Source organism: Folsomia candida, unplaced genomic scaffold, assembly GCF_002217175.1.
Source record: "Folsomia candida strain VU population unplaced genomic scaffold, ASM221717v1 Fcan01_Sc023, whole genome shotgun sequence".
Classification (NCBI taxonomy): Eukaryota; Metazoa; Arthropoda; class Collembola; order Entomobryomorpha; family Isotomidae; genus Folsomia; species Folsomia candida.
Window position 1 is genome coordinate 2,035,288 of NW_019091215.1, and position 23,905 is coordinate 2,059,192.

At 39.7% G+C, this 23,905-nt stretch overlaps 4 protein-coding genes across 4 annotated transcripts; 2 read left to right on the plus strand and 2 right to left on the minus strand.

Moving 5' to 3' along the window:
- The first annotated feature begins 318 nt into the window (after positions 1-318).
- LOC118438553 lies at positions 319-1,542 on the plus strand. The gene is made up of 2 exons (XM_035859010.1): positions 319-699; positions 773-1,542. The coding sequence occupies exons 1-2, from the start codon at positions 630-632 to the stop codon at positions 1,540-1,542; spliced, it is 840 nt and encodes a 279-aa protein (XP_035714903.1). The 5' UTR covers positions 319-629.
- A 558-nt stretch (positions 1,543-2,100) lies between these two features.
- On the plus strand, positions 2,101-7,184 carry LOC118438554. Its single transcript, XM_035859011.1, has 9 exons — positions 2,101-2,547; positions 3,442-3,588; positions 3,656-3,802; positions 5,387-5,478; positions 5,537-5,799; positions 5,912-6,099; positions 6,180-6,339; positions 6,400-6,629; positions 6,711-7,184. The coding sequence occupies exons 1-9, from the start codon at positions 2,101-2,103 to the stop codon at positions 7,026-7,028; spliced, it is 1,992 nt and encodes a 663-aa protein (XP_035714904.1). The 3' UTR covers positions 7,029-7,184.
- Positions 7,185-15,877: 8,693 nt separating this feature from the next.
- LOC110858916 lies at positions 15,878-16,558 on the minus strand. The gene has a single exon (XM_022107800.1). The coding sequence runs from the start codon at positions 16,556-16,558 to the stop codon at positions 15,878-15,880; it is 681 nt and encodes a 226-aa protein (XP_021963492.1).
- A 54-nt stretch (positions 16,559-16,612) lies between these two features.
- LOC110858917 lies at positions 16,613-21,202 on the minus strand. The gene is made up of 2 exons (XM_022107801.1): positions 19,771-21,202; positions 16,613-19,707 (listed from the first exon to the last, which is right to left on the minus strand). Exons 1-2 carry the CDS (start codon positions 21,200-21,202, stop codon positions 16,613-16,615), a joined length of 4,527 nt encoding a protein of 1,508 aa, XP_021963493.1.
- Positions 21,203-23,905: the final 2,703 nt, after the last annotated feature.

The window sequence follows — 23,905 nt, forward strand, 5'->3', positions numbered from 1 at the left end:
GATGTCGGGACGCCGGTGGGATGTCGGGATGGGGCTATCTTTCAATGCATTCGCTATCTAATACATTGAAAGGATGCGTGACCGACCGACAGACAGATAGACGGACAGAGACTGGGCTATCCTTATGTTTAATTATTCAACGTAGTTGGTTCTGTTATGCCACCGTTAGTTAAACAGCAAAAGGATGGATTCCCGAGAGGCCGAGTGAGTACATACATACACTGCGTGACTATCGTGACAGACGAACATGTAAAATTCGACAGTAGGAGGAGAAATGTATATTTCCTTTCTCCTATGTAGGATACACTCTCAAAAATGTAGCGTACTTCTCGAAAAGTAAAAATGAATGTAACCCTAAACCGAGAATAAGAAGGTATTTTAAGAGTAAGTTCAGTTGCTCTAAATCTAGTAAGCGATCCTTCTAACTCTGAAAAAACCATACTTGGCAATAACTTAAAAATGAGTCCACATCTACCCCCATTAAAGTTAGGAGAACTTCATTGCGAGTAAGCCTACCGCAATTCACCCGCCCTTCTTGATTTGCACTTTGGACTTTATTAGTCTATTCCAGATTTACACATTTCCCTCATTTATTCCGGAATTTACATTCCTATTTTTAAAATTCCAAAATGTGTGATGCGGAGATTCAAAGATTGTTAACTCAACTTAATCTTGGAAAATACTGTCAGTTGTTTAAAGGTAAGATCTATTTTAAATTCCATTCTACATTTTTTAAAGTTAAAACTCTTAGTTTTGCACGTTTTTTTAACAGACAACAATCTAACCGACGATTCTTTACAACACCTTCAAAAAGATGACCTCATCCACGTCGTTCCAGTCCTTGGTGATCGGATTCTGATATGGAATGGAATAAATAAGTTGCAGTCTGGTTCGGTATATGTTTGTTTTGTTTGTGAAAAGAGATTTAAACTTTTAAAATTGTATTCTGATCACTTAAAAAATGATCATAAATTACTGGGAGCCGATTCACATAGGTGTGTTCATTGTGGTGGCTTATATCAAAGAAAGCCATACATCAGCCATTTAAAAAATGCTTTCAAGTTCCATAAGTTGCTATTGAGTGAAAATTTTCTCCCTGAAAATTACGAGGAAAGAAATCCACCAATTGAAAATATGAAAGTAGTTCACGCAGATTTTCTTGACCGAAGTTTCACAAAAGATTGCGACAATGATATTAACAAAGAACTTCGTGAATTAATTTTCAAATTGATTGCAGGAATTTTGCGTTCAGGAAAGGTCCCAATGAGCACAAAAGACGAGATTTTAACTTTAATTAAGGAGTTTACCGTAATGATCTTAGGAGAGGCTGTTTGCAGATCCATTATAATATTAAAAAGTAACGAAACATTAAGTGAAAAGTTATTTAAGCTTGAACAAATTAAAAACTTAGCTCACGTGTTCTCTTCGTTTGATAGTAAACACAAGTTAGACAAGCTTTTAATTGACGGAAATTTGTTTATTCCTGCTCGAGAAATAGTTTTGGACACAGATTTACATTTTCCATTAAAAATTGGGAACTAGCGACAAGTTTACAGACCAATTAAGCTTCAATATGTTTCAATACGTGACTCAATTTTCCAATTATTACAGAAACCAGGCTTTTACCACATACTTGACAAACAACAGTCAAATTCAGGGAGAAAATTTTCATCATTTCGAGATGGAAAGTTTTTTCGCGATTCCAACTTTCCATCTCAGGTAATTTTTATAAATATATACTTTGACGAGGCTGAGGTTGCTAATCCTTTGGGGTCCAAAAATGGGAAACATAAGTTGGCAAACTTTTACTATTCAATCCAAGATATGCCTTGTCATTATAATAGTTCAATTGAAAACATAATATTGCTCTGTTCCCTTAAAAGTGAGGATTTAAAGACATTATCTCCAAACTCGGTTATGAATATCATTGTCAAAGAGCTTTTATTTCTTTGGGAAACTGGGATAAATTTCAATCACAATGGCAAAACTATTAATATCAAAGTTGCATTGTCCCAAATATCGGGTGACAATTTAGGATTGCACACCATATTAGGTTTTTCCGAGGGATTTAATGCCAATTATCCATGCAGGCGTTGTAAAATGCATAAGCATGATTGTCAAACCGCTGTGACCGAAAACCCCGGAGTATTGCGATCAATTGAGAATTATAATCAGGATGTTGAATTTAGAAATCTTTCTGCTACTGGTATAAATTTTGAATCCGTGATAAATTCACTTCCATATCACCACGTAACGAAAGTGTTCGTGTTCGATATTATGCACGACCTACTGGAAGGGGTAGTTCCTGATTTACTCAATTTAATGATCAGTTTAGGAATTAAAAACAAGCGTTTCAATTTGGATAAGCTGAATTATCGAATTGAATCCTTTGATTATGGACGGCACTTCCGTAGAAGTAAACCGTCTCAAATTAAAGCCTCAGTGCTAAAGGGTGACACAAAGTCAGGACAAAATGCTTCTCAAAATTTGTGTTTGCTCGTCTCTTTATCGTTAATACTTGGCGATTTAATGCCACACGATGATCCTGTATGGAAACTATTTTTGCTATTACGAGAAATTTGTGACATAATTCTTTCGCACATTATTACGAAGGGTGGCCTTATTTACTTGGACTCTCTTATTTCTGAATTCTGTTGTAATTATCAAGAATTATTCAAACGAAAACTGAAACCTAAACATCATCATCTTCTTCATTATTCAGGTTCAATTGTTCAAATCGGTTCTCTAAGGCAGTACTGGAGCATGACTTACGAAGCTCGACACAAAGTATTCAAAACTACAGCGCATACGGTGTGCAATTTTAAGAATATACCCAAAACATTGGCTTATAGGCATCAGCTTGGGCGATGTTTTTCTTTAATCTCAAAAAATGTATTTTCACCGTGCACATTCGTAGTCCCTAAATACGAATTTATTCAGTTGAATGACTTTGTGCATGCTGAGCTTGTGGCTGATCATTTCCATTTCCAAGAAAATCCTATAATCAAAATATCAAATCTTGTTGAATCCAATAATTCTGAATTTAGAGTAGGAGGTTTTGTAATATTGAAATATTGCACGCTTTTCCCAGAGTTCGGGAAAATTGAAGGAATTTTATTAGAGGACGACGATTGTACTTTCATAGTAACCGAATTTTCTAGCAAGCTTGTGACACATTTGTCAGCCTACCAAATTTGTAAGTCGAATAAAATTCGATTAGTAGATCTGCATGCAATTAAGCATTACCAGCCCTTATACACAATGCATTCGTTTTTTGACAATGATGTCAACGAATATATTAGTGTTCCATTTAAATTAGTTTGAGTAATTCAATTTATTTTTATTACCAAGGTCTGACGTAAATGAATACCGAACTAATCCACTAAATTAACATAAATTTTAAGTACTTTGATATAATATAATAATTTATTTTGTGACAAGCGCGTCGAAGACGACAATCAAAGTTTGTTCACTTCCTCATTGATAAGCAACCGAGAACTTCTTGAACGAGGACTAAGATTACCAACCGACATTCTGCTATCCAAAAGGGCAGAATTATCCTCCCCATCATCTTCTATTACTCATCAGGTACGAATGAAAAATAACCAAATTTTCTAGCTGCTCAGTTTATTAATTTGTATTATTTTATATTTAGCAACTACCTTCAAGTCAAACGATTTTTCTTGAAGTAATCAGAGAGAAAGAACCGTTAAGCCAAAATTCCACTGCATCAACTTCAGATTCCATAGAATTGGCCACCACTTCTGGTTCCTCATTCACAAGACCAGTGGAATCCAGCCCGGTTATAAATACTAAATTAAATATTTTAAGTACATTGTTCTCTTCCATATTTTTTGTGTGCTCAATACGATTATCTGGCTTCGTCAATTTCAGAGCGCTCCCATACATGAACATCGATTTTATAATTTCGTAAGTCTTCGACAAGTGTTGCAAGTTTCTGGGTTGCTAAGCTTTTCGTATACAATTTTTTAATGGGGGTAATATTTGCAGGATATTGATGCGGTTTTGCGAAAAAATGATGCAGTGAAGCATATACTAAAGAACGTCCGGGAATGAATGGGAATGGTCTGAAAATGTGGTCATAAAATCACAATGAGTTATCGGAATTTTAAACTTTTTGCATATGTATAATACCAAATACGTACCTACATAATTTAATTAATAGCTAAGGCCGCCACACCCCCGTTGGCGACTAGTTCGATTTTCTTGCGAAGATTTTTCATTAAATTTTTTCCCGAAGTTTTTGCCACTTCCGAGGTGATTTTCTTCCATCGTCCTTTGAATTTTCGAAAGGTGTCAGGCACATCTTGAAGCCGGGAGTATACTGACTTAGAACGTGCCCAGAATTTTTCGATTGGGCGGAGTTGGGGTACATTAGGTGGGTTGATATCTTTTGGTACGAAATCAATATTTTTCTTTCTGAGGTACTCGGTCACTTTCTTTGCATAGTGACAAGTGGCGAGGTCAGGCCAAAACAAAACTTTATCATTTTTGTGAAACCTATTAATAAATGCTTCCAATCCAGCCTTGACGCAATTTTTCAGATAAATATCTTGATTGATATTCCCTTCGAGAACTACCGGGTCTGATACATGTCCGTGACTGGAGATGCATTGCCAAATGCAATATTTCTTTGGAAATTTGTCTTTTTTTCGTACTTTTTCTTCATAAGCCACTTCAGAGGGATCCGAGCTATGAAAAAAATGACGCCCTGGAAGATTTGAAGGGTCAACCGGAACATACGTTTCGTCATCCAGGATCACTACTTTTCCACGCATTTTCTTCAACAATTTTTGACAGCAATCCTTGATCCGACTTTCTTGTACGGGCTTGTAATTTGGTGCAGGTTTTTTGGTCCTTGCTTTGATTCCTAATTTATGGACCTTAATTTCCCCCAGGTAGCTTTTGGAAATTTTGACTTTCCTGGCAGCTACAGCTACTGACGTTGATGGCTTGGTTTTGAAAATTTTTTCAATTCTATTTTTCACTCGAGTGGTCGCTAGCTTCGCCGGACGACCAGCTGGCTTCTTGAATTGCACATTTTCGGAATCCTTGAACTTTTTTATGTAGGAATACACATTTGAACTTGGAATTCCTTCCTGCTTAAAAAAGTTCTAGGTCACCTTGGAGTCTCGGTTGGCTGTCGTGTTGTAGAACTCCATCACTCGTTTTGCTAACAGCTCCCTTTCAAACAAGCTTCTTCTACCCTTATCCATTTTTGAAATTTAAGAGTGATATACCAAATTGACCCTAATGAAGTGGGCTTTCAGAAATTTAAATTATTATAGTTCGCGGGTTTATTGATTTGTCAATATACTCGCTAGAGCGCGCATTCCCATTCATTCCCGGACGTTCTTTATTTCAGAAGATCCCAGCCAAGAAAATGGTGGTTAAGGATGACCGTCAGACCATCGCCGAAGTACTGGTGGATGCTATCATTGAAAATCTTGGAACATGGTACGTTACAGGCAAACAATAAAAGATTTTATTTGATTCAATTAGTCGCCGTTTATAGCCCAAGTAAGCAAGCAATGGACCAAATGGCAAAATATCTTGTCGGAAAATATCCAGCCCTAGGGGACCCCAGACGCAAGCATCTCGGTTACCAGATGTGGTTCATGGGTAGCAGCGATGGCTCCCCGGCGAGCGGATTTTTGGAGGAAAGGCTTAAAAATCAGCGAAAAAAAATCTCCGATAAAAAACTTCTGTCTACTTCAGCTACAAAGTGTAACGAATTGGATTTGCCCGTTTTGAATTGGATATCTGATGACGAGGATGGTGAGATTTTTTAACCTTTATAACCTTTAATGACCACTTGACTTCTCGCCCATTTGGTAGCCAAAACACTCTGCAAATTTTGCTGTCATTGTAATACCCTGTTAATATATAGATGATCCAGATCCGGAGGAAGGAATTCTGGAGTATATTCGCCAGAATTTTGGAACTGATGTTGACTCGGCAATGAAAAATACCGTTTTTCAACGTCGCACAGTGATACGCCGACTTAACGCGGTAAATGTAGATATTCTGGATAATTTAGTAGTATCCATGCCTCGACTTTTCGATACAGAGGGGATGGTATGTACAAATTATGTTATATGAAAGTACGCAAGAGTTAACTTAACAGGATTACTTTATCAAAATATATACATATATAGATAACTCAAGATTTCGATTGCCGTCATCCTGCACTGGCCTTCGTGATGTACGACCGGTGGCCAAGGGTATCTCGAAAAATCCTGGAATATGCAGAAGAGAGTGGAATCGACTACTTGAAAAAATTCGGTGTGATGAAGAGTAGTTATGACCTGTCCTCCGGTACTTTATTTACGAAATAATTATTTTTAACTCAAAGTTATGTATTTTTTTGTTCCTTAGATGACGTTACAATAATGGCTTATTGCGTATTGCCGTTTGTGCTTCCATCGTGTGGCCGACGGGCCGCATCCGACAACTTGGAGGACCAGTTTGACGATGGAGAACTGCCTATGGTGACTACGAGAGGAAAACGTAAGGCAAAAGCCGCTGGTCGTCCCCCCAAGAAAACCATGTCGATTCTGAAAGCGTCGGACTTGGACGTATACAAAAGCATGTTTGTTGTAAAACCGGTGCGTTATCGTTTGTACTATAATCTTAGGGCAATTATGTATAATCTCATTCTAATTAATATGCAATCTTCTTTTTGCCAGAAAAATACTCATGTAGCCGAAATTCTTAAGATGAACACACACCAAGCTCCGTTTTTACTTGCCCTGGGGACTATGGCCGATCTGCAGTTTGATTCATTTTTTATCATCATTCATAAGGTTGCCATTCCATGCGGTTCAAAATTTTTGAAAGCCTTTGACTCATTGACTAAGATTTTCACCGTGTTGCCACTTCCGTTTCCAGTTGAATCGTTTAACCATTGGTTATTTATTTATCACGGTGTATTTGGTAAACCTTGCCAATCAAATCTTCCACCCGTTGTACAGGCGTTGATTGGACAAATTATGCAGAATATTTAACTGTTTCAAAGCTTGTTTTACTGTTAATAATATTTCAAACATTTTTTGCTACACTGTAATATTATTTTTAACCTACCTATGAAAGTAATTGAATTGTAAAACTTAATAGTTGTGAAATAATAAATCGCACTCACACAAATAAATATATTTTTCCCCGTTTTTAACTGAACTTCTAAATTAGTAAGGCGAGCCCCGGACAGAGTAAGCCATATACTCAAAATCGTGTTCACTTTTACTTAGAATCGGGCAGAATTGCATCATATCGAGTAAAATCTTACTATGTATCGTTCAAGCCCTATGCATAATTTGGAGCATGCTACAACTCTGAGTGGAGTAAGTACGCTTACTCCAGACTAGTTGCTACACGCATTACTCCGGGCAGCGTCGAAGCACTTTGACTACCTATTGGAGTGACATTTTACTCCATTCGAAGCGAAAATTTTTAAGAGTGTAGAGCGAATTTCTCTGCTTATAATACGAAGAGATCAATTCATTTAATGAGTTAATACGTAATACATACATACATTATGTATGAATGATACATATTTGAGTATGTCGATAATGTGTATAATACCTGAGTATCTTTATCTAAATCTTATCAATTATTAATCAAATCGCTCCCTGACTTCGTTCAAGATTCTAGACTGGATTTACGTACATATTCTTATTTGCATCACATGACTAATGGAGCGTTACGACTTGGGAGGAAAGTAGGAAAAGTTATTCACAGTAGTGATACACCAGAAACTGTTTATTTGTGTAATTAATTTTCACTTGTAAATATGCAGGTCACGTTCCTCCTCCTCCTCGGTTTTCGTTTTCTATTAGCAAGAATCCAATTCCCTACTAGTCAGCAGTGGGAAAACTCTTGCCCAGAATTAAACGTTGTCAAACTGCTGGAAGGCGTCCCCTCCTACTGTGACGTGAACATTGCCCACGTTCTTGCGAAGGGGGAAGAAATCGCGCATTTCCTCCCAGGGGCTGAGTACCCTTGGCCAACCACAATTAATGCTAACCCCCCCTATCGGAGGGCACGGACCCCAAGAGGATTCTGCAACAACATTGACATTTCTCGTAATCGCGTCTCACCCGGGTGCAGGATTGCCGTAATGATAACAACCGGAGTGGGAAGATCGGATGAGGCGTTCTTTAAATCAATCATGAATTTGTACGATGAGATTACCACCAAAAAATACATGTTTAAAATTTCGTACTATATTACCGTACACATAAATCCGTCCCCTTTGTCTCCCGTAGCGATATTCTACACTATTCCGGAAGCCTTGCCAAGAGTAAAGGAATTTTTTTACGAATTGCAAACTGGTGAACTTCAAGGCAAAAGTGGTAGGCAACTAAACCGTCTAAAGGTCGTATTCGTAAAGAATGAAATAGCTACAGCTGTCACCTCGAAGTTTGACGGGTCTACTTCCATTTGCGTCCAGATAATCGTACCATCTTCTCCAGCGATTCGGGCAAGAATGGAGTGTCGCGGGCAGGGGAATCAGTACAATTTGTTGAAGGCTGTGGAGAAAATGTCACCACGAAACGCAATTTGGGGTATGGATTTTTCCGGGATAAATGTTCCCGTTCAGCCAATGCCGACGGGAGTGAGGCATCAAGGGTTCAACCCGTTTGATCGAAGGTCTGACCGAGATATTCGACTCCACCTGTTTTACCAACTGCTTTTTCAAGGAGGCGCGGAGAATATTAGTGTGACCAATTGGGGGAGAGGTAATGTTAAGGAGGCGACCATAGAGTCAGTTGTAAAAGCTCGTGGGGACGATTATGATAAACTCGTTATCTATATTCGTCACATAGGGACACAGTTCCTTACCTGTTATGAGGAGAAATTCATCACGTTCCAATTCTACCTGAGTCCATTCCAAACCGATCAATGGATTGGGATCCTCCTCTCCATCGGAATGGTGGTGTCGACTCTGTCCATCTATAAGAAATGCTGTTTCGAAATTGAAGACTCCATCTCTTTCGCGGCCTGGGTGCTCATACTAGGAACACTTTTCGACGAATTCGCTTCCGTTCCGAGGAAGATGGAGGGGAAGACGTTTTACCGACTCGTGTTCGGGTGCTGGGCCTTGATTGCAATAATACTCACAAATTGCTATACTGGGGTGATGATTACCGAGTTGAACGCCCCACTTCCAGGAATTCAGCCGTCAAAATGGTTGGATTTTGCGTGTGGAAACCGAACCATTCCCACCGGAGATATCATAAAATGGGCCGAGGTGGAAAATATCTTGGAGTATTGGGGTCAAATCGAAAAATACGAGAAGGGAGCTATTCCAGAATTGACAAATTTGTACGAGTCTGAGGATTGTTTCCGACTTATCTCACCCCCAATACGTGACGATCGGTTATATTTCAACGAGTCAGGAACTCTCGTCCCACCCACGTACATGTTTTCTTTCCTATTCGATGCATGTACTGCCTTTATTCTGGCTCAAGACAGCTGGATGGAGAAGTTCCACGACTCCATATCATCCTCATTCCCTGAAATTCTCCTCCTGCGTCCGGTACATTCTCATCGGAACGCGTCGAGATTCCCTCGTTGGGCGAGGAATGCGACGAATGCGACGATAATGGCTGGAATGAGGGTGGCGAATGAGCGGGAATTGGTGAAATGCGAGAAATCCGTCTACATCGCCGAATCCGACGACATTACCACCGAGTTGAGTTTATTCTCTGAGAAGTACGCCTGGAAAAAGAAAAGGTTTGTAAGCGGCAAAGATTTGCTAGGTCCGGAATGGAGGACCTGGTCATTCGAACGAGCAGGTCGGAATAAAATTCCGCAATATTTCAAATTCATGTTGACATCTGGGATTTTTAATCGTCTTGAAGTTGAAATAACTGCGAGAATGGTAATAGGACGACAGCCTGTGTTGCGATCTCCGAAGGATCATTGGTTAAGAGGCATTGATCCTCAAGCCGTGAATAGTGGTTTGATCACCCTCTTCATTCTTTGCGGTGGGGTCGTCCTAGCCGCCTCTTTATCCTTCCTGGTGGAATTTAGATGGCAAATAATAGTATTGGTGCAAGAAATGGTCAAAGTTTGTCAGAATCTTATAAATCGCACTAAGCGGAGGCTGCGCCGGCGCGTCAGACGGAACCGTCGAAGAAAGACTACAAAGCGGACAATGTGGATAAACACGACGCCATAAAGTAATAAAGTAAATCGCAACAGGAAAACTGGAATACAGAGATAGGATATGTGTAATTGTAATACTTTTGTAAAAATTTGAACTGCGAGGAAACTTACAACTTGGACACATTCATGCTTCAATGGGATGGGATATGCAACGGGTTGGTTCATAACGGGTGGTTCATAAAGTAAAATATGGCGGCTTCTAGTCCAAAACCGCAAATCACTCTTTTCTATCCACACGACTTTAAGATCAATAATCAAGTTGGCATTCGAAGTTTGAAACATCATGTAAATAACATCGTCTCGAGAAGACATGATGTGCAAAATAGAATAATTTGTACCCATAAAAATGCGACGAGACACCACAAGACTCTATATCTGACTATGGTCGGCAAAAGTGGTCCCATATCTTATTTCCTAAGTAAATGCAAATGAAGCATAATAAAATATTTGAAATTTACGATGTACAGTAAATTATTTTTTTTCTTAAAAAACCTCATTTTTTAGCCCGACCTAGGGATTACGTACCCGTGTTGTTGTTGGTCTGCCCGAGGTACGAGTGACTATGATAGGATTTTTTTAAGGCACTTTTTTTTCAAAAAGGTTAAGAGGCCGACTCTCCAATGTATGTAGGCATTGAAAGTCTTAGTTTGAAATATTTTGCAAATTCTTGACCGATTTTAATAATTAGAAATGTTTTGGACACCTTAAGCAATTTTGCGGAATACAAATTTTCAAAATTTTAAAATTCGACTTTGTTGACTTGATATTGAGGTCACAAAGTAAGGAAATGAACAAATTTCCAAAAAAAATTATTACTTCGCCTTACTTAGGCGATCTCGACATTAGTGACACGATATGTCGCATTTCTAGGGTTACTAATATAATGATGGATACCTAAGACCACAACCCTGGAGACATAGATCGGGGGTCTCCTACCTCCGGAGTACAACATTTGCACTCCGGAGTCCGGAGTACACGATCTTTGCCGGAGATCGGGGTACACGGAGTCGAGACGAAAGTTATTGTCGTATCAGGCAGACGGACGACAGACGGACAAGACGATTACATGAGCCCTGACTCGGGCTAAAAAGTTTACAATAACCAGAAAAAATAAATCGTACCTTTCTATTTTATGTCATAAATCGCTAGGTTCCTTCTCTGTGGAAATCAATTCTTATTATATATGTACATCAACTTTAGTGAGGATTTAACGCAAATTACGAAATTGATCCGATTTTTGTTGTTTTCCTTACTGATAACGAGTGAACACAATAACATAATTGCTTCACTATTTCTTCATTTCATAAATTATGGTCACCATATCCGCCGCCACAACGGACCTGGAAATGTTAGGATAATACCACACCTCCTTATACAATGAATATTGTTAGAGGACAAAGTGGCAGCATTCTACGGCGTAGAAGTATATAGTGAAGGACAAAGCTATGATTTTGGAGATAATTCTGTTCCGCTCTCTCTACATAGCCAGTTAGTATAAAAACACATTTTACCATATATGTAAGTACTGGTGACCATTTAATGTATCGACGAAGTTGTACAGATGTAAATTCGGTTTAAATTATTTCTAAATCAAGCCATATTACTAAGGTGTATTTATATTTTCAGATTTTTACCAAAATTTGTTAAAATTAGAGGGACGTGTCATGCTTCAGATAAAAATTTTCAGTAGAGTCATATCAATACCGTGGATTCTTGATTTTGTTTAAAGTGCAGCAAGACACGCAAAATAGCTAGAGCAACAGCCTGAACTATAAAAACCATAAAACCATAGAAATACATTATATTTAATACCAAAGTAACATCCTACCTAACGTTTGTATTATATGCATGCCCAAATCAACATCAAAAAATCAGTCAAACACAATACTTACCACATCTACCCCAATTTCCAACAATAATTGGCATCCTTGACTATTGGATGGAATATAAATGCCTGCACGAGACCGCCGAGCCAAACTTCGACTTGCACGATGCCATGGTTCACATCATCACCGTGTTTGATGCCGTGGTCAAGCGATCCTTCAAGGTTAACGTGACCCCCACGCTCCTCGAACTACCCTACTTGCCCGAATTCCCCAACATAATTCACGCCATGGACGGAATTTTTGGCGATATCGTCCCCCATATTCCATCCTACCGTGAAGTAGTCGCCCCGTTTTCGCACGAACTTCGACGCTACTTCGAAACCAAATGTGGCGGTGTTTGTCCCAAGTTGGAGGAAAATACTCAACGGAAACGTTCCGCATGATGCGCGCGCAATGTTTCTTGGACCGTCGAATTGGTGGGGCTTCTCTCCCTTGTCAGGATATCCGAGGCGATTAGGGTGCACATCGTTTTTCGATGATGTATCACCATTCTGTCGAACAACGTCGCCCTCGTCAACGATCTATTTAGTATGAACAAAGAACTCATGTTTCAACATCCCTTGAGTTATGTGGCCTTCCAAATATTTGAGAAACATGTCCCAATCAAAAAAGCAGTGAAGAAAGCTTGCAAAATTATTAGAGAGGAAGTATGCTACTACATCATGTGCAAGGAAGTCTTGCTAGAAACGTGGAGATGACGAGCTTGCCAAATTTGTCGATTGGATGGACTGCTTGGCCGGCGACCACTGCTACTTGTACGAATGGGCTGGGATCGGGATGACGGGACGATATGGGGCAGAGGGGAAAGTTGTGATGGAGGAAGATAGAAGATTGATTGTCAATTATTCAAATAAGTGTCATATTGAGTTGAAATGCGTAATTAAATAAAAAAATAAATACAACAAATTTAAAGATTGTGTTTCAAATCAGATTTCTTGGCGACTAGACTGGTTTTTCGCTTTTCAGGAAGAAATGATTGCATTATACAGTATGTTTCAGTGGAAGGTATAGGTTTTTAAAATTTTCTAAAAAATTCACCCATAGGGCGATTTTTATAAAATTAAGTTTGTTTGGTAGTACAACTATTGGAAGAAATTTTGTGACATGATTTGTGTTTGCAATTTTTATTTTGAGGTAGTGGTGCTATTACATATAACTAATACATATTAGTTATTAAGGGTAAAAGTTCTTTTATATTTTTATAGAGCAATGACACCACTAGCTAAACTGTAATGAAACAGTTTTACAATCAGTGGACCCAACTCATAGCGGAAACAACATTTTACAAAATTTTTATCTTATTTTATTTTATTTTTATGTTTCTATTAATTAGCTATAAGTAGATTGTCGTTCGCGGGCAGTAGGATAATCCATTTAGTGGAAATAGAAAATACATTCGAGGCCCTGCCGGTCCGAGAGCGAAATCCAAATCATGTTCTCCGTATTCTGGGAAACAATATGTAACCCTACTCTGGTGATACCTATCATGTTACGGAAAACTTCAACGGGACCAACATTTCGAAATTATAAAGTAGATGCATTCTCCATACAGAATCTATATAAATTTATATAAATATATTTATGTAAAAAAACTACCAAAAAAGGTGCTTGTAAAAAATTAGCACAGTCCATTCAAATCAAAAACATCCAAAGTAAACATAAATATGTACACAGTTACGTAACCCATACACAAATGTGTTACCCAATTTGATATAGCTATTTGTTATTAAATCCAAACAATTCGTTAACCAAAACAAGGGGTAAACAATTAATCAGGAATAATCCATCCTCACCTTTTTCCTCATATTCCATAATTTACAAAAGCTTCCTTCAACCTAAGTAGTAGCCTACACATAAATATATTTATGTACATAACCCTCAATTTTATTATGTAAACACACCAACCACAACATGAACCATTCCAAAATTATTATTTTTCCATCTCCAAAATTTCATTTTTAGATATTTCATTCTGTTTTATGTCTCATTTCCTTATTAAATTGCCCCGTCTCAAAGACCTTCCCGGATTTTGTAAGAGAGAAACGAGGACGTGACGTGGAAGGTGAGGTGGAGGTGATTTGTAGGATATTTGGCAGAAAAGTAGGGAGGAAATCATATTGTAGTGACTTCGTGCCCAGCCTTAGAGTTAAGAGGAAGCAGTCAACATCATTGGTGTTTAATATCGAAAAGTTAAATGTGTTAATAAATCTGGCGTTGCAAAATTGTGATATCGTCGTTTGTTGCACATATTATTTGCACCACTTCCTGCAAAGCCGAAGTCACCCTTGATTCCTCACAAGCCCACCAAAACCAGAATAAGCTCGCTCACGGTGTGGAGAGTGGTTATTCAAAATCATTGGCGCCCCCGGGTGGGCGGATTATGGGATAATTGTCAAAGTTCCACCGTCCACGTACCGGTGCAATTTTTTTCATGTCTTGGTCCATCTTCTGCCAGGGCATCTATTAAAGGGTCCATCCTTCTCTGAATTAAGTTGTTAAATAGAAATCCGACCAGGAAGAGGAACGTAACAATGAAGCAGTAGGTGATCTAGCAGAAACGTTTATCGTTACAGCAGTTACTCCTCTCTTCTTCTCTTCTAGTTGGAGGATTTACCTACGTTTTTTATTAAAATAAATGGCATTAAAATTTGCAAAATAATATGTACATACAATACAACTTGGTTGTCAAATAAAACCACGAAACTCATTGTTGTCATTTTAGTTGATAACTACATAACTAAAGTTACGCAACAATTATTTGCACTTGTATATTTATAAGGGATTTCTTGTACTCACTTCCGGCCCACATTTATCCTCCATACACGTTCTCACCAGGATAACCACGATTACAACCGCATACGTAAAAAATCCTTCCAACCCGGTAAATGCGACACACCATCCCGACAAGAATGGGAGGACGAGGAGGAAGAGGAACAAATAGAGGAAAATTCTAAACCCCCATTCACCCTGCCAGAGGAGGAATGTCATCTGTGGGATCGCTAACTTCACCCACTGGAAACTATCCAAACAAACTACCCGTCTGTAAGAAGTCGCCGTATTTTGACTGTGCCGTGTAACAACTCGAACCGATGAGGGGATGATTCACTACTTATGTGCCTTTTTACTAACTTTAAAATAACCCCGCTTATACAAGACCAGGACTGTTATCTTTAGTAGCAAATTTATTAACACACTTTTCAATCAAACAATTTACACAATGATCGGTTATTGCCACTTAGACTATTCCTTGCGACTTGTCAAGGTTGCCTTTACAATATTGCCAATGGTTGCCTTATAATATTGCCACTGATTGCCGATGTATTGCCACCTATTTTCATTCTAGGTGTCAACTTATTATTACTTTAACAACTTATTCTAACATCTTATTCTATTTACTTTCTAAACATAAACACCAAAGATGTACCTTACAAAAGGAGAACAGTTCATGAACAAACACAAACAAACACGAACACACAAACACTCTGCTCGTACCTAAAGAGTCACCCACAACTGGTGAACAAACACGAACAAACACGAACAAACAAACACGGTGTTCGTATCTAAAAAGTCACCTACAACTGGTGAACAAACACGAACAAACACGAACAAACAAACACGGTTCGACTTTAAACTCGCTTTGCCTATTATGTAGTATAATACACTAATCTTATATACTAAATACATACTACATATAATAGCTAGATTTGACATTCTCCCACCTCTTTTCTACATTTATGGGGAAAAGAACACTTAATCTAGGCACATACTAATTACTACACGAATCAATTAATTTGCGCTCATCACTTTTTAAACCAATCACTGTAGCACTTTGGTTTCTTGATATGACGACCATATCTTGTGACGACTTCGGGCAGGGCTTCTTTCACCAACTCTTCATCATTCACTTCGACTGTCTCAGGATCTTCGTCGACGTCTGGAACATCTGACTGACTCGGGACGTCCAAATTCTGTTTTGGCAGGTCGTTTCCGCATGGAACTTCCAAAGGGTAGAGGCGTTGTAAGGGACGGTCCAAAAATCCTTTCGCTGTCTTCACCAAAGCTGATCGATATTGGCCATCTCTCCCTTTGTTCAATTTCAGGATGCGTCCGAGGGGCCACTCAAAGCGTTTCTTATTGTCTGCTCCCACAAGGACGATGTCTCCAATCTTCGGGTCTCTTGTTTTCTTCTCACTGGCTTTTTGGACAAGCTGACCCAGATACTCTTTTCGAAATCTCGCCTGAAGGTCCAGCTGCAACTTTCTCATGACTTTGTAACGAATTTGCAGTTCAGTCCCCGTGATATGTTCAGCTTCCGGGAACTTCGTCATCTTTGTCCCTTTGAGGAACATGGCTGGGGTTAACGGAATCAAATCGTTGGCGTCTTCTGTGGTTCCCGCAAGAGGTCTCTCGTTGATCGTAGCGGCTGCCACACAAAGGCAAGTCATCATCTCGTCTTTTGATAAGAGGGCCCTCCCCAACATTCTTTTCAACAAACCCTTGACCGACCCCACAAGTCGTTCCCACCACCCTCCCCATCAAGCTGCTGTGGGTGGGTTAAAAATCCACTGGATCTGAGGAACATCCATGGTTTTCTCAATTTTCTCCCAGTCCAGATTCTTAAACAAATTGTTGGCTCCAACGAAATTCGTCCCATTATCTGAATAGATGGTGTTGGGCCTCCCATAGGTAGTCACAAATCTTTGCAAGGATCGTATGAACGACTCTGAGTCCAACGAATCCACCAAGTCTAGCACCACACATCTATACACTGCACACGTATAGAGAACTACCCACACTTTCGACTTGTCTTTCAAAAATAGAGGCCCAGCCAAATCCACCCCGGTCGTCGTGAAAACTTCCCCTGGCGTTACTCTCTTCGTAGGCAGGGCGACAGGATCTACTTGCAGTGGTTTGGCTTCATGTCGTCGACAGATGACACACTGTCTAAGGGCCTTGGTCACGGTTTTTCTGCTTCGGTGTATCCAATATTTTTCGCGGAGCTTGTTAATTACAAATTGAATCCCGGCATGTCCGTACGCACGGTGAATTTCTCGGATCAACTCGTGTACTAGTGGGCAATCATCTGGAAGTAGTATGGGATTTCGGAACGCGTCAGCGTCTTCCTTATACTCCAGTTTGCTTTTGACACGCAGCAGCTGATCTTCACCTTTCTCCACCCGTACTTGGATCTTCTTAAGGTTGGGAAAGTATTTTTCTTGCAGGGCAATCCACAGTGTCACCTCTGCCTTTCTCAACTCCATCAAACTGAGAGGACGCCTTAATGCTGGGAACTTTTCTCCCAACAAAACTCTCCTTGTACGAGCGACGAGTCTTATATTCTTGATGTAGGAGGCGTGTCGTAGCTGCATCGGCTTCATTGACAAATCAACTCCTACCAAACTTCTGGTCTTTTTCTCAATTGCGACCTCTTCTTCATTCAAGTCTTCTGGCTCTCGAGGCCATTCACATTCGGGTTTTCTTAGCCAATCGGGACCCTCCCACCATTTTGACTCCAGTAGTTCATTGGGCGAACAGCCTCTACTTGGGAGATCTGCGGGATTCATTATCCCAGGAACGTGACGCCACTGACTTTTCTCGGAAAGCTTCAGAATTTGGCGCACCCTATTGCCCACGAAAGTCCCCCAATCTTCATCACGTCTTATCCATGCTAGAGCTGTGGTTGAGTCTGACCAATAGTAGGTTGGGACGTCTGCAAAGTCCATGGCCTCTTTCACTGTTTCTGCAAGTCTTGCTGCAACCAAACACCCCATCAATTCGGCTCTAGGAATGGTCATTTTCTTCCCCTTCTTCTTAACATTTTGTTCATTGAAGAGAGGTGACACTCTTGACTTCGCCATTAGGAGTTGGACTTGTACACATTGTGAATTCACGACACTTCTCACAAACACAATCCCCCCGTAGGCATCTTGGCTGGCATCTCCAAAGGCGTGTATTTGTAACTCGTCGCCTTGGACGGCCCATCTCGGTAACTTAATGGCTCCCAACGCCGCCATCTCGGAACACCAAGTCATAGCTCTTTCCTTCCCAGCATCGTCCCACTCTTGATCCCATTTCAGTTCTTCTGCCCTCGATTCTCGGAGAAGAACTTTCAATTGGAGGACTGCTGGGGAGGTAAACCCAATCGGATCAAACACTTGTGATGCGACGGATAGTACACTTCTTTTTGTAATGGTGGGTCGCTCTTCACTTCCCCATCCCTTAGGTAGAACACAAAACAACACCTCTTCCCTCTTGTCCCATTGGTAACCAAGGACTGAGGTAACGTTTCGCTCCATTTCTTCGTCCGTGTTGGACTCCCATTGGCGAAGATCCATACTTGCTCTGGCCAACATCTCGACGGCTTGTATCTTGAAATGGGCGTACTCTTCGATGGTGCGGAAAGAACTCACGTTGTTGTCGACGTACAGCGACCTCATCAACTTTTCACTGGTTTCTCGCTCGCTTTCTGGAACGCTCTTCAGATGAGCTTCTAAGACAGCTGCAAGGACGAACGGACTACAGTTGAGGCCAAACACAACTCTGCAGTGTTGATAAACTTTCATAATCTTCTTTTCCACATCTTTCCACCATAGAAATCGTTGGAATTGCCTGTCCCCTTCCTGTACTTCAATCATCTGGAATGCCTTTCTAATATCCGAGATTGCTCCCACCTTTTCACGTCTAAACCGCAGCAGGATGGAGAGTATCAATTCTAACATGTTCGGGCCTTTCTCCAAACACTGATTGAGGGATGGATTCCTTCCAACTTTGCACGACGCATCGAACACTGGTCGCACTGGCGTCGTGAGACTTTCAGGCTTGAATACTGGACGGTGGGGAAGATAGTGTCCACTGGTGTCGTTCTCTGGCACTTGCACTTCTTCAATTATCCCTTCCGTTTCCCAGCTCTTGAAAATTTCATCATAATTTTCAAACTCATTCTTGCTAATTAGCTTGTTGGTGGCTCCCTCTAGACGCTTGGCGGCGACTGATTTATTACAGGGTAGGGACACTGCCTCGCTCACCCATGGAAGCTTGACCACATATCTGCCATCTTTGGTTCTTGACAGTCTTCTCTGAAAGTCTTCTTTCACCTCGAGATCTTGCTCATTCTGAGTCTTCTTTTCCGCACTGTCGGTGATCCCCAAGGCGTCTAACTCCCACAAGGCCGTAATTTCTTGCGAACGCACCGTCATCGCAATTGCTCTTGTAGCTAGGCATGGAGTCTTCAAATATGGAACTTCGCCATTCACATACCATCCGATCTTCGTCTCGGTGGCCATTATTTCCTCATTCAAATGGATGACTTTTCCCGTGCACAGCTTTGCCAGGAGATTTGCTCCGATGAGGACATCAATTTTATTCGATTCTGCATGACAGTCGGTGAGAACTACATTTAGCTTAAGTAGTTTCCTTATCCACGGGCCGACTGGAATTGGGCCTAAGCCGTCACAAATTAGCTTGGCACTGAAGGGAGGTAATTGCACTTTCTCACTGGGAACTCCCCGCGGCAAACCCTCAATCTTGACCTCGTACTTCTTTCTGGCACTGACTTCATAGCCGCCCCCGAGCACTTCGGTAGAGAAGACGCCTTTTCCCACCGGGGCTAGCTTCAGTTCCTCGACGAGGTCTTCACGAATCTAACTAACGTTACTGCCTGTGTCAATTAATAGTCGAGCTTCTCGACATTCACCGTTAGCACCATACACTTTCACCTTCATGGTGCCTTGGAGGACACGTTTTTCATCCAGTACGGTGGCTCCCATTGTCACCGCATGTTGAATCGTGGTTAGAGTCTGAATCCCATCTGTAATTTGCTGGACTGACTCCTCCTCCTTCTTTTCATAGCACAAGAGTTTATAATGGTTACCCCCACATGTGGCGCATTTCACTCCTGCTTTGCATTCACGAGAACGATGTCCTTTCTTTAGGCACTTGAAACACACGTTTGCTTCTTTCATTCTCATGTTTTTCTCTTCTTGACTCATTTTCTTGAGATGGAAGCAGGTATGACTCTGATTCCCTAACTTCCCACAAAATAGACAGCTTTCCTTAACGCTTCCCGAATATAACGCTGCTGCCGTGAAAGGCTTCTCCCCACCTTCGTACTTCTTGCTCTTTTGGTGATGCTGATCCGTCCGCACTGAAGGAATTTTACTTGATCCAAACCCATGTTGAGCTAAGAATATTTGCTGCTCTCCTTCGACTTCTTTCTCCAAGAATGCCATGAGATGTGTCAGCTTGCTTTTTCGTGGGAGACCGTCTTGATCATTTTGAGCTGGGATTCTCAACCACGCCCGTAATACTTCTGATGGGAGACTCGATTCCACCAGAGGATAAAAATACATGGATGGCTCAGCCTTACTCTGGTCCAATGTATCCAAAGCTCTCAAGTGCGTCTGTAACTTGAGGAATAGTATGTCCAACGGTATCTTCTCTTTTGATGTTACGTTGGCAATCACAAGATTTAACAGCTCCCTCAAATATACTTGAAGCTGCAATCCTTCTCGACCATATCTTCTCTTCAGGGACTGTATGGCTGCTCCATAATTCTCTCCGGTAGCAGGGAAGGCAGTAATAATTGATCGGGGCTCTGACTTGGGTTCTGTGGCTTGGAGCAGGTATTGAAATTTATCATTGTTATGAAGATCTTCATCATTATGGATCTTCTCAAACTGACTCCACCATCCCAACCAGTTCTTTAAATCCCCGTCAAACTTCGGTATTTCTATCTTCGGCAACTTGAACGTCTTCTTCTTGGACGATTCTGCCGCTCCATTGTTTGACGAGAAATCTGACGCAAAACTACCAGTGGCACCATTATCACTTGACGGACGAGCCATGAGCAACTCAATTCTGGATTTTGCACGGTAGATCTTGTATCGATATTCTTCAATTTTGATATATTCTTCGCCGTATTCTTCTTCCGTGCTATCATCCAACATCACGCCCAAAATCTTCTCATCAAGGTCGTCCAGGTCTGTGGCAGATTTGAGTAGTCCTCTATACAACGTTTGCAAGTCCACCATCCCGGGATTATCCTGCGAGACTTCATGTTCTATTGCATTGGTCCTCCTGGTAATGGCCGCCCTTATCGGTGTCCTGGATTTCTTCAGTTTCTCCATGTTGTCTCGTCAAATCTCGGGAACAACAAATTCAACAAACAAAAAACAATTAGTGTATGGCCGATCTGATACCCTACTTATGTGCCTTTTTACTAACTTTAAAATAACCCCGCTTATACAAGACCAGGACTGTTATCTTTAGTAGCAAATTTATTAACACACTTTTCAATCAAACAATTTACACAATGATCGGTTATTGCCACTTAGACTATTCCTTGCCACTTGTCAAGGTTGCCTTTACAATATTGCCAATGGTTGCCTTATAATATTGCCACTGATTGCCGATGTATTGCCACCTATTTTCATTCTAGGTGTCAACTTATTATTACTTTAACAACTTATTCTAACATCTTATTCTATTTACTTTCTAAACATAAACACCAAAGATGTACCTTACAAAAGGAGAACAGTTCATGAACAAACACAAACAAACACGAACAAACAAACACGGTGTTCGTATCTAAAAAGTCACCTACAACTGGTGAACAAACACGAACAAACACGAACAAACAAACACGGTTCGACTTTAAACTCGCTTTGCCTATTATGTAGTATAATACACTAATCTTATATACTAAATACATACTACATATAATAGCTAGATTTGCCTCGTCGTCTACAATATCATCAGGATTCTCAGGACGGGACGGATTTAGTCCCGTGGACGGTCCTGCGACATCCTCAATATCGTCACCCGCCCCCTCGGACATCCCCATTCTTCACAGGCCCAATTATAATTACTAGATTGAGAAAAATCTACAACTAAAATTAATCTCACCCGACTACTCAAATACTTAGAATCTTTGGATATATATGAAATTACATAAATTACCTTGCAAATAACTTAGTGTGTCAAACAATTTATTTATTTGTAGCACGAGACTGGAATTGTGGCTTGGTAAAATGTCCACATACTTAGAACCGGCTGACTCGATCACTATTATTTTTCACAGTCAAACTATACAAGTGCATGGTATATAGGAAAATGGTGTGTTAACAACCACAAGCTCTGTAGAACAACACCCATGAATCCCATGACTTTAAATGAATATACTTTTACTCAATCCTTTATGATCAGCAGCATTGCTCTAAAATTTGTTATAAATTAATTTCATATGTAGTATGAAATTCAAACATATTAATTAGTAGGCAAAAACAAGGAAAATTACCAAGGTAAGTACATGATAAATTCAAGTTTCACACATTTTGTGTGCATCAATTCAAAACCATAAATATGCTAGCAGGAAATTAATCCGTTCCTTCTTTGAGTCGGTTTAGAAGCTCTTATTTCATTTGTGCATTAATCTTATTTTTTCAAACAGTATGCATATTCCAGCATTCAACCCGCGGGTCAATTTAAGCATGTATCTATGTAGATAATTGCCTTCGTATTTAATCTAATTTGTCTACACTTATAGTTACTCAAGTGCAGAGTGGTCACCAAATAGGTATACGAATAACTTAATAACAAAAATCGTATTTTCTCCAAACTCAGTTTTATCATGAGATTTGACTCAATTCCTAAAAAATGGGATTTAACCCCAATTTTATTCCCATTGTTAACTTATTTCGTGTCAACCCTGCATCAGAACGTAAGTTGTGTTCATACTTAATACCAATTTATGAATTAGATAACCCTCCATACATAAATGAACCTGCATAGTAATTTCTTTTAATACATGACAGATTGAACCACGATCACATAAATACTTATGATAAATATATCCATATCATCCATATCCATATATGTGATTATCCATATCATTTTATTATTACCCTCCTAGATGCATACATACTCTTCTTCCTTGTAAAGTTGAGCCATGACAGAAATTGAGATCTTCATGAAACCACACCACTTCCCATCTCAACCTCTTTAGTCAGTTAAATTAATATGCACAAAATATATAATCTCGACCATTTGGCGTGGAAGCTGACAATTATTTAGAATGGCTTAAGTTGAATGATGAACACATCCTTATAACTAATAGTTATTAACTATGTACGTAATTCATAAATAAGTGAATTATGAACTATTATTTTCACATGAATAATATCATATATGTAATTATGATTAATCATAATTAGAACCGATTGTATCTAAATTCGACATGAAGTTGTTTTTTTATAAAGATATGTTCATCGGCATTGGAGGACATGTTTTTGAAATTATTTAATGCTGACAAGCTTTCGGTACATACAGATACCTTCATCAGGTCACAAAAATCGAATTCGGATTATAAATGACAAGTACATACATATGTATATGATTTTGAAAGATAATGGATGAACTCATATAAAGTCACTGTCCTAGTAATACACAATTTTCTACCGCATGGCAAAAACACTCTTTCTGAGTGGTAACAAAAAGATCCCACGTCATGGCAATTTTTTACCACTCGGTAATGTTTTGTTACCATCTGGTAATAAGTTTGTCTTGTACAAGGCCGATGACTATATATGACTTCATCCATTACCGGATTATTTTGAGTGTAAAGTCGCCAACGAAGTAATAGAAAAATATATTACCGCATAGTAACAAAACTATTCCTTTTTTCCGAGTGGTAACAACAAAATTACCACATGATCGTAAATTATTACCAATTCACAATATTTTTGTAACCACGCGGTAACAAATTTTCTAATACAAGGTTTACGACAATATCTGAGAATATCTACATATTTATACTCAAATATCGGCTAACC